Source organism: Candoia aspera, chromosome 7, assembly GCF_035149785.1.
Source record: "Candoia aspera isolate rCanAsp1 chromosome 7, rCanAsp1.hap2, whole genome shotgun sequence".
Classification (NCBI taxonomy): domain Eukaryota; kingdom Metazoa; phylum Chordata; class Lepidosauria; order Squamata; family Boidae; genus Candoia; species Candoia aspera.
The window spans coordinates 51,850,766-51,865,334 of record NC_086159.1 but is presented as its reverse complement, the minus strand read 5'-3'; the positions used below and the strand labels follow the sequence as shown (position 1 = coordinate 51,865,334).

Genomic DNA, 14,569 nt, shown 5'->3' with positions numbered 1-14,569 from the left:
TGACTTCGCTCCCATCTGGGTATGTTTCTTTTCAACTTCAATGTGGTGGTGTACAGAGGCCAAATGCCAAAACAGTTATCCTTGCTCCAATATTTCTGGTCCTGACTGTATGTTGAGGTATAATGCAATGTGCTATTAAGACCTTTAAAGGCTGAACAGCACAAGGCAGAAATATCCAAAGACTCTGTTCCCTCACATAAATCTATCTTTCCCTAAGAACTTGGGAATCCTCCCTCCAAATGCCTTCTTCCTCCAAAACAATCTAACAACCATACAGGAACAAACCATTTTTTGGGGAGGAGGGGGATTTTCTTACTGTAGTTTGTCTGGCTAGGACAGTTCAATTTCCAAATGCAAGGTTAAAACCTGGCTTTTCCCTATTGCTTTTCCTTTCTTTAATGAAACCTCTCAGACCACCAGTGACACATGGAACCCAAAGGCATGCTAGCAGGCACATGCAAGTCACTGAGTTTAATTCAAACATTTTAAAATTAAAAATAAAACTTGGAAAGGGTAGTAGATGTTGCATTTCCACACTCAGATTTGGAGTTTGCATCAAGCTGAGCTACTTTTCTTACATTTGGAATTAATCATTTTATGAGTCTGTCACTTATGAACAATATTCTTAGTAAGGAGTTATTTTGGACAGATTATAAGAATTAAACAAATGACTTAAAACTATACATAAACCTATACTCTTAACAAATACAGTGTGTTTATAGACATTCAAAAGCTTTAAGTCAATAGTCTAATAGCACCACCTGCTGGTTAGACTGGCATCCATACTCATTGTACAAATATCTACTGTGCCAGTTTATTTAACAGGAAGTTTCATGGTAAAAGAACAATGAGAAATGAATATACATTGTAGGAAGAAGCACTAGAAAAATGAAAAATAAATGACAAAAAGTATTTCATTGAAAAAAAGCATTCATTGGGAAACAAGAAAACAATATGGTCTATGGGCTTTATACGAGGTTAGTGAGAGTCCATTCTACAGTAATACTAGAAAACATGCCATTTCAATTTATAGTGTTAAGTACTGAAAATGTAAAACGAACCAAAATGCAAACCTTGAAATATTTTCTTCTAATGCGGGTCATGTTCATTAACATTACTCCAGAATTTATTCCAGTTTTTCCATAATATGGGTGCCTAGCAAAGCGATTATACCACCCAATACGAGGTTCTTCATGTTCTGGTGCCATAGCAGCAATCTGAGTAGAGTTAAATTTTTTCAGGAAAGACCAGATATCATCAACAGGTCTTAAGAACAAGATGTCTGTGTCAACATACAGTAGAGAGTCCACATTACTGAGGATTAACTATAAAAGAAAAAAGTTTTGGAAACAAAATTAACATCAAACTCTGACATTTTGTTCAGTGAACTATTATGAAGATATTTATTTATAATTATTGCTCTCCAAAAGAAGCCATTTAAGCATCTATTCTTTAAATTATCTATTTTTTATTTTGATGAATTGAATGTCAAACATAAAAGAATAAAAGCACAATATAACCCATGAGATGATTCCCTATGGGCTAAATTTAGATGTTTTAAATACATTAGCAATCAATTTTCTGAATGTGACTTTATTTTAGTTTTTTTTAAAAAAAAATTGAAGTGTTATTTGTTTCTGTTTTCCTGCTTTTAATTCTGGAAGCTATTAGAATTCCCGGAAAGAGAGAAATGGGCACTCTTAAATAAGGCACTTAATCTTTGTTTTCCATTCAATATAAGGCTAGGAAAAAAAAAAAAAAAGCTTTGTCTACCTGAATGTTTCAATTAAAAAAAAAATTAAATTAAAATCCTAGGCATGAATTCTGAGTTGATAAGATATGGCAAAAGAGAAATGTCTCCAAGGAATAGTGTATACAAGTAGAAGCCCAAAACATTACATATAGAGTCAGGAGAACTAAGGCAGCTGAAGTTGATGAAGGATACGAAGAATAATAAATTCTTCAGGTAAGATAGAAGGAAAAGAAAACAAATCAGCTGCTAAGCAAAGAACAGGCAAAGCTATTCAGCTTTGATTTTGTCTAAGTCTTCCCCAAAAGGGTATATATTCCACTAATGAATTGTGAAGAGCAGGATGAAGGGGCAGACTGATAGAAATAGAGATCAGGGAATATACAAGAATTGCATGAGATTGTTCTAAAGGAATTTGCAATTTTCTAGCTGAACTTTTATGTATTAAAATTGAGAAATCCTGAGAATTGCTGAAGTGCTGGGGCAAAGGTTGCTCCTACATTCAAATAGGAAGAAAAGGATGTAAGAAACACAGAACACTCAGTGCTACAGTGATACCTGAGAACATTCTAGAATAATTATAAACTGTATTTATACAGTACGTCTGTCTATCTATCCATTTTACTAGGTTTAAATCCCACTCATTAACCAACTTTGAGTGTCTTACAATACTATCATAAATAAACAGGATTAAAACAACAAAGAAATAACCAAACAAATAAACTTTACATATTAAAAAATTCCTATGTCAAGAAACCATAAAAACCCAAATAATTCTATATTCCTATACAGGATAAATCTCTCTCATTTTATCTCTCCCTCCAAGGCTTGATAAAACAACCAGGTTTTCATTGCTTACTGTTTTCAAATGGAGTGCACTGTAATAGTCCAAACAGGAGTGGTTAAGGCATGAGTGCCCATGAGAAGGACCTTTCACTCAAGAAAAGGTAATTGCTGCATCAGATGACACTGTAAAAGTCTTCCTGACCACAGCTGTCACTTGCTGTTTCAACAGAAGCTGTGAGTTCGGGAGGACCTCCACATTATGAACCCATTCAGTAGAGGGATCACAACCCCATCCAGAACCAAATATCCCTGCAGTCAGATAACTTCAAAAACACACAGCCACTCTGTGTTTATTCTTTCCCAAACAGCCCCTTACAGCCTCTAAGCAGTGCAATAGCACCTCAACTGCATCACCTATACACCCAAAGGATGAGATATACAATACACCCAGGCATTATCAAAGTAAAGAGCCTGATCAGTAAGCACCTTGGAAACAATGCAGTAATTGCTAGAAGTCAGCAAAGATTTGTCAATAAGTCATATCAGACTGTCCCCCATCCACCCCTTTTTTTAACTTGGTAACCTCCTTGGTAGATTGTGGCAGTGCTGTTGTTACTAGCAAAACATTTGATAGAGATCCCATAGTTTTCTGATTAGTGACCTAGTTAAGTGTGGGTTGGATGTATGACAATTAGAAAGTCTAAGATTAAAGAAACTCAGAATATTTAGCCTCAAAAAGAAAAACCTAGGGGAGATATGATAGCAATCTTCTAACATTTGGAAGGATGTCACATAGAAAACTGGGCAAGACCTGTTCACTACTGTTTGAGAGAAAGCTCATGATACAGGAAAAAAAAAAGATTTAAGTTACAGGAAGACATGTTCCAACTGAATGTTAGAAAAAAACTTCCTAACATTAAGAGAAGTCTGACAGTGAAGCTAATTATCAAGAGAAATGGTAAGTTTCTCTTCACGGGATGTGTTTAGGTACAGAATGCAAAGTATCTGTTCAGAATACTTTAACTTGGATTCCTGTACTGAACAAAGGATCGGACTCAAAATCTAAATTGCTCTTCCCAACTCTATGATGTTACATCCAGTCAACAAAAGCTGTGTGCTGGTGATTCTGTACATTGGCAAATGTCCTGAATACATAGAAGTGTCTTCAAACTTCTGTTGGGTTGGTGGGTGAAGCTGTTTCTCCTTGGGTTATTAGAACCCATAACTTTTTCATTAATTTATTCATGAGAGAGGAAATTGCAAGGAGGTATGGTGCTAAGTCTGCCCATCAGAATTCCAGTAATATTTCCAGGCTAAAGCACAATCAACTTTAGTCTGAAGTAGCTGGAACATAACATAATACTGGAACAAGAATCTCAAACTACAAGTAATGACCCATCTCTTCATATTCAACGTGATTATGCTTCAACGTGGTAGTATTGCTAACTTTTGAAAGGGCAGAACTAGTCCTGCACATTATTACATTGCCATATGTTCTTAAAGGAGTAATTGAAAAGGTAACATTTTATGCTTACTCAAACAGCAACAGCTTACCAAACAACTCAAATTTCTATCTCTAGAAGGATATATAAATTTAATAAAATTATCACATTTATTTGTTTTACCTATGTCTAGATAAGCTTTTCAAAAGAATTATTAATTTGTCATAACAATGATCATTTCTACTTACAGGTAGGAAAAGTCTTTGAGAAGCACAGGGCTTGAACAGTTTCTTCCATTCTGCTGCATTCTCAGTTGGAAATGAGATGGGATATAGAGTATAATTAAATTTTTCATTATGTGCCAAATTATCAAGCTGAAAAAAAATAACACATTTTAGTATTTTTGTATCAAAAGTATAAAAGCAAGATGAACAAAGTTCTATCTACTCTACTTCTCATTTTGGTTATTAAACAGTAAGCATGTTTTCAATCCTATAAAATTAAATGAATATTTGTGAAAGGAATAGGTAATACTGTCAATTTATTCTGGATTTTTACTGGATTTATATGCCACCTTTCTAAAGAATACAGCACTCATTATATTTTGCTAACAGGGTGACAGTATCTTGGATCAGTCATCACTTGCAATTCATGAAAAACACAGATCATACGCAGAGAGTACATAAAACAAGACAACCTAAAATGTATCTTAAAAATACAAATAACTTGTGTTTTGGAAAACAATGTTAGTTTAAAAAAACTCTTTCTGCAAATTGTAACACCAAATACCCAAACTCACAATTCATCACAAATACATTTTCTATGAAAAGGACCTTGCCTGTTTTTCAATTTCACACAAGACAGCTAGCATGTGTATACTTAAGGCCATAATAATAATAATAATTATCCCATGGTACAGCAGGATACTAATGTTGACAAATTCAGACTGTATCAGAGGAGAATTGAAACAAATGCAATTCATGTGGTAACCATCTCCAGCCTAAGAGGAAGAAATCATTAGATACAGATATAGATACAGATACAAATATAGTTATATAACTCCAGGTGGCGAACATACCTAATACTCCCAACTTCCAATTTTCCCCAAAGACACCCAGCTGGCTTTCATACCTAAGGGAGTCCTAGAAGTTACAGTCTCCTGGTTTCTAGGCCAGGAGCTTAACCACTACACCAAACAGGCTCTCAGTTTATATAAAACTAACAAGTTGGTTTATATACAGTATATGTCCTAACAGCCAGGAACCACGCTGAGACAAGGAATAGGTCTCTAGTGTTTTATTACTGCTACATAACAGAGAATCCTAACAAACTGAAGAAGCGTGGGAAAACCCAGACATATAAACCCCAAAGACTAAGGCGGGCCTGATCTGTGTCTCTTTGAATGGCCACCTAATTCCTCAGTACTACGCATGCGCTTTACAGCCTGGATGGGAGCCCCCTGCTCGCCATCCTCACTCATGACAGCATATACCTTATACAAGACAAGACCATAACACTCATACCGTGTTGCCTGTATTCACAGTTAAAAACACTGCAGTGACAATTTAAGAAGCTACATGCTTCTTATATGACTATACTTCTATCACAGTACGAGTGTTAAAATATGCTAAGAACATTTTGTAGATACTGGATAGCCAGACAAATTTCTATATGCAGACACCTATGCTCAAAAGTTGACCACAGAAGACTCTTCCATCAGTTCAGACTTTCCTAGATCCTTCACTTCTCAGGAGGACCACAAAGGAGCCTTACTAAGTCTTGAAGAAGGTGCTGCTTCTCTAACACTGCTTCATGGCATTGATGAGATCTGCACAGGTCTAACACTTAGAAGAAAAGAAACACAAACAAGTGTGCAGGTGCATATACATTCTGAATTGCTTTGGTGGACGATTCTTACTCCCCTCACTAGCTCTAAGGCTAATGCTATAGAACAGACTTTCTCAATCTTTTTATTCTGGAAAAACCATTATTTCAATATTCAGGTCTCAGGGAACTGCTGCATAACCTCCCATCCCCCAAATCACAATATAATTCACTTCTAACCTACACCTACCCAGATTTTACAATGCTTATCACAACAGCAAAGCAGCAAGCTTGTAACTGAGTCGCAGGGCATAAAAATTCCCACTACTGCAAGTGCTAACATTGCGTGGTGTGCAAAGTTCAAACAACATTTTTTTCCAATCATGCTCTCTCAAGGAGCTGCTCAGGACCTCTCACAGAACCCCAGTTGAAAAAGCTGCTATAGAGGGTTCTGGAATGGAAAGGGAATGCTTGATTTCACTGGTCATGGCTATTAGTTTTTGCTGACTGCAGAGCGAAACAGCACTCCTGAGCAATTTTATTCAGCTCAGAAATGGATTGAAAAAATGAAGACATGCTTTGTCAGGAAATGATTGAACAGACAGCTATGTAATTAGCTCTTCAATAAACAAATTATTACTAATTTTCTTTTCAACTTTAGAGTTCAAAGAGCTGAAGATTGCTATACAATTGCTGAATACTGTAGTGTAGATCCACTTATGACTGAGAAGGCAGCAGGGGTTCATATAACAAAAGCATATAATTTGCCAGTATACCCAAGTTACATGCTTTCTGCTCATGAAAACATACTGTTTCCCAATTACAAAGGTAAAAAAAAATCTTCACTGAATTCAGATCTAGGCAGATTCAGATACTGAAATCAAGCAGCCTTATGGTTAGTGGAAAAAGACAACAAAATTACCTTAATCCAAGAATACATTCTTTTCTGAATACTTACTATTTCTCTGAAGTCACTGTGTAATGACTCTTCAGCAAAAATATGAAACTGAAGACATCTGATGCTGAAAATAATGGCTGATCTCAACATAGTAATGGTTTCCTCCAATCTTTCACCACAGGCTACCACTGCCAAGTGCATCATCTCAGAAGGCTGAGGTTTTGGGAAATCATATCTGATGCAAAAAATACAAGTAGATTGTTTCCACAGAGACAATACTAAATGTAAACATTCTATATTGCATTTGAAATGAAATATTCTTTGTTCAAGTTAGTAATTAATGTTACTTAACCTTATTACAATTTGAGAAAAACTAGTTATGGCTACCAAGAGAATGACAAGGGTAGATTTCCCAACTGTTATCAGACCAAGTTTTTAAACCACTTTTCTGTAATTTTAATTCTAAATGCACTATATAAACATATTTTCCTAACTTATCTGCTCATGGAATTTTATTTTAAAAAAGCATCTCATTTTTCTCAAAGTACATTCCCTTTTAATAAACACATTTGGTTAAGAATGCAGCCCATGTAACTTTGCATCTTACAACAAATTTTATTCTCTATTGCATTATACCTCAGTAGCTTTTATTACTATGTACTTTACAGCCTATACATAACGATCTCATTTCTTGCTCCTAAAATAAATGCACTATTGTAAGGGAAATAAACCAGGAACCAAAAGTAAATTCAATGAAAATATGACTAATGGGCAGAAGAAATTTGTCAAGGTTCACACTGTAGATACATGAAACTTCTGTAATAATATCAAAATAAATTCCAATAAAAATCTAAATGTGGTAAGTTTCAGACAATAAACTGATAACCTTAAGATGTAAATAGTAAATATATAATTAGATATAATTAGATGAAATACATAATCAGTTGAAAGATTCCAGTACCAGAATTTCACTAATATGTGAATGCTACAAGAGAATCCTGGATTTAATGGATGGATGGATGGACAGATAGATATAATAGGACAAACAAGAAATCCCAGTAGCTAGAACAAATCTTATATATATATGGTTTTAACTAATATTTGAGTGTTTTTGGTTATCCCTTAAATAGGTAAAACATCTGAAGTACAGCAAAATCTTTTGTTTTAAAAAAGGAACATTTCTGGCTTGCAATATTCCTATATATTGAAGGAAATTTTATCAATGGGTTGCCATAAATATTACAGCAACATCTATAAAAAGCATTTTTCACATGAACTCAAATAGTTCCTTACAATACAGTACAACTATGTAAAAAACAGTGATAAATGAGTATCTTTAAGAGGTTCATTAATTCAATTTTCCTAAGCTGTCCTACATTAAATATTCCATTACATCAAATATTCTATTAAACATTACATTAAATATTACATTAAGTAAGTTATCCTACAATACGTTAAGTATCTTCCCACTCCTGTTTAACATCTACATAAAGCTGCTGGGTGAGCAGCTGTCAGCATGGGGTGAGGTGTCATCAGTATGCTGATGATACCCAGCTTCACATCTCCACCCCTGGCTGCCCAAGTGGAGATTCTGTCTTGGTGTCTGGAGGCTGTGGGAGTATGGATGGGAAACAACAGGCTTCAAATCAACCGTAGCAACACTGAGTGGCTTTGGGTATTACAGCCACCTGCTGCTCCCAAGGATTTTTCATCATTAGTTCTGGTTGGGGCCACACTACCCCAAGCAGAAATAGTGCACAATTTGGGTGTCCTCCTGGAGTCAGAATTCCTGTTCAAGGAATAGGTGGCAGCCATTGTTGGGGGAGGGGCTTTGCAAAACTTGTGTTTTGCACCAGTTGTGCCCCTTCCTAGACCTTGAGGCCAGCTCGTGGCCACTCATGCCTTGGTCACCTCTCAAATGGACTACTGCAATGCACTTTACACGGGGCTGCCCTTGAACAGCATCTAGAAGCTATAGCTGGTACATAATGCAGCAGCACAGGCAGTTACGTGCACTCCTCAATCAGTGTATATTACACCTTTGCTCTGTGAGCTGCAATGGCTGCCGGTATGCTTCTGGTGCTGGTTGTAACCTATAAAGCCCTTCATGGCATAGGGCCATGTGTATGAGGGACTGCCTCTTCCCAATTGTGTCTACCCATCCGATTAGGTCAGGCAGAAGAGGGATTCTCTGGGTCCAGTCTATTAAGAAGTGCCATTTGGTGGGGCCCAGGAAAAGAGGCTTTTCTGTTGTGGCGCCCACACTTTGGAATATTATTTCCATAGAGATTAGATTGGCTACCATCCTGTCATCGTTTTGCAATGCCTCAAAGACATGGTTCACCAGGTCTGGGGATCTGCAGGTGTGGTTGAGCCTGTGTGCAGTGGTCATGTTGATTTGTTATTGGTGAATTTGTTTTTAGCCCTACTGCAGATCATACGTGTGTTGTTGTTTCTCTGTTTTGCTTTTTTTTAATGCTGTTTTAACTATTGTTAGCTGCCCAGATCTATTCCTCATGACTGCACTAGAGCAAGGAAGAGAATAAAAGATGCGTGACATAACTAAATCATAGTTCCACTATTAAGCACCCAATGTCATATGATTAACCAGCAGCCCTATTGTGCTAAATCATTAGTAAGTCGAAAGTGGGCCCATAAATCTGAATACTGAATAGTCATCATAGCCCTAAAATAAGGAAACATCACAATGAGCCAGAGTAATTTTAATGCCACTGCAATATTTCTGAAAATTATGAATCTTTATTATTCCACTTAAGAGCCAGTTTGGTGTAGTGGTTAAGGCAGGCTAGAAACCAGGAGACTGTGAGTTCTAGTCCCACCTTAGCACAAAGCCAGCTGGGTGATCTTAGGTGACACTTTCTCTCAGCCGTAGGAAGCAGGCAATGGCAAACCACTTCTGAAAAATCTTGCTGAGAAAACTGCAGGGATTTGTCCAGGTAGTCTCTGAGAATCAGACATGATTGAGTGAAAAAAAAAAAATATTCCACTAACCAAAAGTAGCTACATTCTCTAGAAAAATACAGTTCTGAATTTTGTCTATTTCAAACAAATTCTTGACATTTATAGCTAAATTCTTTGTATACTTACCTACCGGTACACCTCACTTTCTTTTAATAAGCTTGTTTCTATGTAAGCATGTACAGAATTACAGCTTCAAAGCCAAACTACATGGCATGTTGCATGATTCTTTTTTTCAAAATTGAGGGAAGAAAATTCACAGTTACCACCTTATTAACCAAATCTCTATTTGCCTTTATTACCAGCCCAGACAAATGTCCTTTCTCACTTGGGGATAAAATGGAGAAATACCTACTATTTATTTTCTTATCCCAATCGTAATTCAATAAGAGCCTATTAGAAGCTGCTGGGAGTTTTTCCATAGGCAGACAAGGAACATGTAATACCTAGGAGTCTCAGATCTGGATTGCAAAAATCCAGTTAAACACAAAATGAAAGCAAAGTCAGTTTTTTGCAATTTAGATTTAGAAGCTGTAGATGAAAAGAGAGCAGAAATCTAGATACATGTGTAAAGTACTGCTAGGGAAAAGAGAGAAAAGGGCTGTCCTTCTATGGCTAATATTTGCCTTTCTGTTGACCTCCTACCAATAGGAAGAAAAATAAAGGATTCTATTTTTCCTCATCTCAAATTCTATCATTTCATCATCTCAAATTTTGACTAAAGCCAATGGCAAACTTTCAATTAAAAAAATAAAATCACATAATTACAACATATATTACAGACTTTATTGCTGTATGGTACAATCTTGTTTAGTAACTTTGTATATATATATATATATAGAAAAACTCCTCCCTCTCACCCCAGTTTGGGACACTTTCCTAGGCTGGTTAGGTTGTAATTGCTGTATTATTTAAAGAAATGCATAATTGAAAAATGGAAAACTTTTTAAAATATATTAAATCAAAATAACCTGAAAGTCTATTAAGTGTAATGTGACAGAAAAAAAGCCAAAACATTTGGTAATTGCTTCAGCATTTTTAGACTTATTAGCATGTCTAAAATTAGCTAATTGAGCAATTAAGACTCTGTCAAAGCCTACCTATGGGCAGCTTCCCAAAAGCAGTTCTTTCCACAAACATCAGAGGGCAGCATCCAATAGGAATTCCAGTAAGATACAGAAATATTCTTACACCTAACAGGGTAAGACAGAAACAATCCTGTATGAATATTATTTATTATCATTAGAGATTGCAGTGGAATATTTTACTTGCTCATTAAAAAAAACCCTTATTATTAAATGATCTACTTCACTATTTGAAGACAGAACTTCCTAAGTTATAGAGCATTCACTGTACCATATTAAGACAAATCTAATAGGACTAAAAAGTTTAACTAAAAAGCCTAGTATCAGTATAATATCAAATCCAATAAGAATTAAAATAAATGGTATTTATTAAATAAGTATGCACAATTCCTTAATATCTGACATTTGGATTTAATTACATTTACCATTTCTTACTATTAAACTTGTTTTTTATATTAAATATATTTGCATAGAGCAGATGCTATCTATAAATAAATGTCAGTGACATACACAAATGAGTGAAAAAAAATCTTAACTTTTAAAGGAGACCGCAATGAATGTGGATTTATGTTTTAGTGCTATTGACAGTATCTTACAATACAATTAGTTCAATCACATTCTACATATTTTTTGAATAATTTCTATTTATCACTTGTGAATAATTTACTCCCTTTCAATATTCTATTTGCACAACTATAAAGCTAGTATCATTTTGGCTAACATCTACTTTTTAAAAAATTGTATTTTAAGATATATGTATTACATTGCATTTCATAGAGACAGTAAGTTGCAAGTTGCTAAGCAAAAAGCTAAACATATTTCTAAGCAGCATATTTTTTGGATCTATTTCCCTATGCTATATTAATGTATATTTGAATTTTAAAAGTGAGATTTAATTATTATGTAGCCATAACAGCACTTTTACACTTAAGTTTGAAGTACTGAGTATAGGCAGTCCTTGATTTACCACCACAATAGGGACTGGAAAATTTGCCATTAAGTGGTATGGTCGTTAAACAAAGCATCATGTGACTGAACCTGATTTTAAGACTTTTTGTTTTGGTGGTGGTGAAGCACATCACTGTGGCCATTAAGTGAATCATGTGATCGTTAAGTGAATCATGAGGTTCCCCATTGATTTTGCTCGTCGGAAGCTAGCTGGGAAGGTTGCAAATGGCGATTATGTGACCCCAGGACACTGCAACGGTGCCAAGTACCCGAATTTGGATCATTTGACTACAGGGATGCTGCAATGGCTGTAAGGGCAAGGACCGGTTGCAAGTCACTTTTTTCAGTGCCTTTGTACCTGTAGGTACTTTCCATTTAGTGCATTCTTCCTGAGAGGAGAAGCTGAGGGTCCCCAATCTATGTGAAGTCAAGTGATGGGTCTCAGAATCCAAGGTTTTTGACATCTTCCCCATGCTGTGGAACATCATGCATGTAAAAGCATATAGGGATAAGCATTTGGTGATTTATGGTGGATGGGAGGAATCACAGCTTGATTTTTTATAGATTGTGCTTTATTATATTGTATGAAACAGGATAGTTTATATACAGATTGCTTACTTATACTGATACTTTATTATCAGTATAATATTCTTCCAAATATTCTTTTATTGTCAGCAAAATTCTTCAAAATTCAGAGCATACAAAGTGCTATATAAACAAATAGAATGCTGACATATTTAGGAAACATTTTTTGTAAAAACACCAAGTTTTTACAAAAATACAAATACGTATTTCAGAAAATACAAAATAAAATACTCAAGTAGAGTTAAAATGCTGACTACTGGGAAAGGGGTGAGGGAGAGGACCACCAGGAAACTGATGCAAGGGTAAGTGGAAATGGCTATTATTATGGAGGATAACATGCACAACTGACTGAAATACTACTTTGGAACAAACATATTTATATATAATCCATACTAAATGCAGTAAATTCTTGGTTAACAAATTGTGTGCATGATAATTATGCTACATAAATTTGATAGGATAATTCAAAATGATGAAACAATATTGCCTCAGTATGTTTTATTTTTCTTATGATCAACAGACTTAGTTTTTTAGTGTTTTTCATACAAAAATACATAATTTTTTATTTATTTTATTATTCAAATTTTGTTGAATATATTATTACTGCCCAGAGTCCCAAAAGAGGGACTCTGGGCAGTAATAATATGCTACTAATAAAATATTTTAAAAGTATTCTAAGAGTGAGTCACATGGAATATGCAGACATAAAAAAAACTAAGTTCAATAGGAATTGGTAATATGCATTAACCTCAGTGAAGCTGATCCTTAGTAATGTAATCAATCAGAAAATATAGGCTTTTTACAGCTGATCCTTAGTAATGTAATCAATCAGGAAAATATAGGCTTTTTACAGCTGGTTACTACATTCACTTCTGAAATGCATTTTAAATATTTAGAAATGCAGTTGCAATAGACCAGACACAGTGTGAAGCTGCAGTTTATAGAAAATTGCCAGTAGGAACACAGGCACTAAAAATGTAATTTAAATTCTCAGAGTTAGTATTTCACAGGAAGAATTTTAAAATTCATCCCTATGTAAGCAGAAAGCAGCTGCATATAGTTTATCTTACATGACAATTTCTGTGATGCAAAACAGCTGTGCTTCCACTAAATAGTTAATGCCAGAATTGCATGCTCCACAAGAAATAGTGCTGAGAAATTTAAAAGGAAGTTTTTGTTCCACTATATAGTTATACTCATGTGGAGACACCAAGCTTCATTTGCCCATAGGAACCCTTTAATCAAAGAAAGGTATGCCTGCCATAAGGCAATTAGTGTATATTAAACTGATACTCCCTTTAATAAAAACATCTGCTGCAACACTTGGACTGGAGACAAGCTGCCCTTCGTCATTTCCAAATTTATGGGCTATCACAGTGTTTCTCAACTTCAGTATGCTGGCTGGGGAATTTTGGGAGTTGAAGTCCACACAGCTTAAAGTTGCTGAGGTTGAGAACCATTAGGCTATCATATCTATAAAACAATTCATAAAATCAAGATATGAAGTTTAAAAATAATAGCTTTGCTATTCAGAACTAAAATTTCATCCCATTTTAATTATAAAGCTCAAACAAGTACTAAGAATTACTACAGACAACTGGAAAGGCAACATTGGGGCAGGAATAGGTTTTCAGGGTTCTGTATACAGTAGTACAGTAGGTGGAGTCAGAATGACCTTAGGCAAATTTCCTACTTTCACATTGTTTCTGTAATAGATTGACTCCTTTCTGCTAAACCAACTGCAACAGCTCTGTTCCAGTTTGAGAGCCAGTTTGGTGCAGTGGTTAAGGCATCAGGATAGAAACCAGCAGAACACGAGTTCTAGTCCCACCTTAGGCACAAAGCCAGCTGGGTGACCTTGGGCCAGTCACTTTCTTTCAGCCCTAGGAAGCAGGCGATGGCAAACCACTTCTGAAAAACCTTGCCAAGAAAACTGCAGGAACTTGTCCAGGCAGTTTCCAAGAATCAGACTGAACGGATTAAAAAAACAAAAAACAGATTGACTCCTTCCTGCTCAACAAACTGGAACAGCAATTATCACACTGCATTATGGCTTTCATCTAGCAATAAGAAGTAGCTAAAGATCTGAAGAGCATTATTATATTTAAGCAAACAAATTCAACATCAAATCTTATCTTACATTTAAGCAATCAACGATCTTAAAATATGAAGTCACTTTAGAGTACTGTGCATTTTAATTTCCAAAATGCAATGAGGGAAAAGCATGAACGAATTAATGGCTGGAAAAAATAAGTCTTCAATAAATCCCTTC

At 35.4% G+C, this 14,569-nt stretch overlaps 1 protein-coding gene across 2 annotated transcripts in view; it reads right to left on the bottom strand.

Moving 5' to 3' along the window:
- Positions 1–14,569, bottom strand: part of GXYLT1 (glucoside xylosyltransferase 1) — a 30,068-nt gene that overhangs the window by 6,930 nt on the left and 8,569 nt on the right. The window contains exons 2-5 of one of the 2 annotated variants that reach the window (XM_063309414.1): positions 10,780–10,872; positions 6,761–6,935; positions 4,227–4,352; positions 1,074–1,325 (exon numbers count right to left, since the gene is read on the bottom strand). In XM_063309414.1, the coding sequence (XP_063165484.1) occupies positions 1,074–1,325; positions 4,227–4,352; positions 6,761–6,935; positions 10,780–10,872 (646 nt within the window). The remainder of the gene's footprint in view (positions 1–1,073; positions 1,326–4,226; positions 4,353–6,760; positions 6,936–10,779; positions 10,873–14,569) is intronic. The other variant, XM_063309415.1, reaches the window with a different exon arrangement.